This window comes from Triticum urartu, chromosome 5A (assembly GCF_056163025.1).
Source record: "Triticum urartu cultivar PI428250 chromosome 5A, HENAU_Tu73, whole genome shotgun sequence".
Taxonomy (NCBI): domain Eukaryota; kingdom Viridiplantae; phylum Streptophyta; class Magnoliopsida; order Poales; family Poaceae; genus Triticum; species Triticum urartu.
In genome coordinates, this window is record NC_141877.1 from 101,246,974 (window position 1) to 101,249,046 (window position 2,073).

At 39.6% G+C, this 2,073-nt stretch overlaps 1 protein-coding gene across 1 annotated transcript; it reads right to left on the reverse strand.

Moving 5' to 3' along the window:
• Nucleotides 1-473: 473 nt before the first annotated feature.
• On the reverse strand, nt 474-1,296 carry LOC147970467 (uncharacterized). Its single transcript, XM_087522719.1, has 3 exons — nt 1,269-1,296; nt 833-1,011; nt 474-749 (listed from the first exon to the last, which is right to left on the reverse strand). The coding sequence occupies exons 1-3, from the start codon at nt 1,294-1,296 to the stop codon at nt 474-476; spliced, it is 483 nt and encodes a 160-aa protein (XP_087378845.1).
• Nucleotides 1,297-2,073: the final 777 nt, after the last annotated feature.

The following is a 2,073-nucleotide window of genomic DNA, read 5'->3' on the forward strand; positions in this document are numbered from 1 at the left end:
TCCGTTCGTTTGTATATCACACATAGTCAATCCAAGGAACACGTTTCCATTCTTATGTACATCCCACACAGTCAATCCAGGGAGGATGTTTCCGTTCGGATGTACATCCCACACGGTTTTATGTATACGCTCGTGTGTGAAAGGTGTAACTATCACACACGGTCTGCCTTGGTTAACTGTTTGCTTTCATTAACTACATCACACACGATTTGATGTAGAAAACTGTGTGGCATTGGGCTATCCATCACAAGCGCTTTTACTGCCAGAACCGTTTGCAAAGTTCCATGACCATCTGTTCTCTTTTTATTTTTACCTGTAATTTATTGTTCTAATTGGAAATTTTGAAGTATGAAATGTGCAATTCAAATTCTCAGCACAATGGTTCAACAACGAATCCATAAATAAAGTTGCCAGTACAATATGTTCAATAATTACAGGATTAGGCAGCAATTAACTATGATGAACCACAATATTTAAAGGAGGTAAAGGTGAAGAGACAAGTGTAGATCATTTTGACTGCCGACGGTCTTGAAGAAGCGGAATGCCCATAATGTGCCTTCCTGCATGCCATAGGCACGAACCACTTTTGTCCAACCCCTTGTGATGATCGCCCGCCCATCCTTCACCACCTTCAGGAAGACTTCTAGAGCATTATCATGGTAGCATGAATTATATACTTTAACCTTATTTGCCTCCACTTCGGTCATGTAGTTTGCAAGGTAATCACCGGTAAATAACTTCGGGAACCACTGAAAAGAGAAAAAATATCAGATACTGAGGACTAATAGAGTAACTTGTTGTGGGCAGGGGGGAAAGGCCACACATTACTTACCATCCTAAAGTTCATTGTTGTCTTTGACAAAGTGTAAATAAAGAGCTTAATTCCAATCACCCGTTTCTTTTGCCTAACAATCTTCCTTAGTTTCAACACTTGACGCTTGTGCATGAATATCTCATTGCCCCATACGCAGAAGGGATCGAAGCATGGATCAATACCGCTCATATATGTACCTAGAAGCAACCAGTAAATGTTAGAAGCTAAACTGAGATTGCACAAATGATGTAAAATACAACTACCTATGTTCCTAAGTACAAGTTTTTTTTTGAGATTTCAATATGAACTACATACGGATGCATATAGAATTATAGATATAGTTTAGATTAGAATCTAGATTCACTCATTTTGCTCCTGATGTAGTCTATATAGGAATCTCTAAAATACTTTTATTTAGGAATAGATGGTGTATAAGACATGGGATGCAGCTAACCTCGATGGCAAACAACAACATTGCCCATTGTAGCCCTGTGTAAGTACATGGAAAGCCAATGTTAACTACAACAGGGTTAACATCCACCAAAAATAGCAAATGGTAATAAAACGGCAGCATCTGTAGTGATATCTTCATTTTGAAAGAGTAGCACGGTAGCAAAGGGACGGATTAAAACATGAATACAATTGTTAATTGCAACAGGCTTAACAACATCCTAATTCATGTTTTGTAAGTTTGTAGCCATTGAAATACAACTCTTTAAAAATGGATACAACTGTTAATTGCAACAGGCTTAATGGCCATTGAAACCGGTACTAATAAAAATGCAATTGGCAGAGTTATACATCACAAAGCAGGTGCTGCCAGAGTAGATAATGGACCAGTTATCTATAAAAAGGTAGGGAAATAGCTCAAATGTGTTAGACATGTTTACTACAACATGCTTAATACATCGACAGTACAAAACATAGCCTTTAATTGCAACTGGTATTGGTAAGATTGAACTGGTGGGTACATACTTGGTAAGTCCTGAGAGGTAGTTGCTGGGGCACTTCATCTTAGCCAGAGCCCGCCCAAAGTCAGCGGCGGCGGAGGCGAGCTATTCCTCCGGGTCGAAGCGTGGATCAGTGCCACTGACATGTGTACCTACAGGCAACCAGTAAATGGTCGAAGTTAAACTGCAATTGCACAAATGATGTGAAATACTCTAAGACATGGGATGCAACTAACCTTGATGGCAAACAACAGCATCGGCCGTTATGACCCTGCGTAAGTACATGGACAAGCATGTTAAGTAAAACAG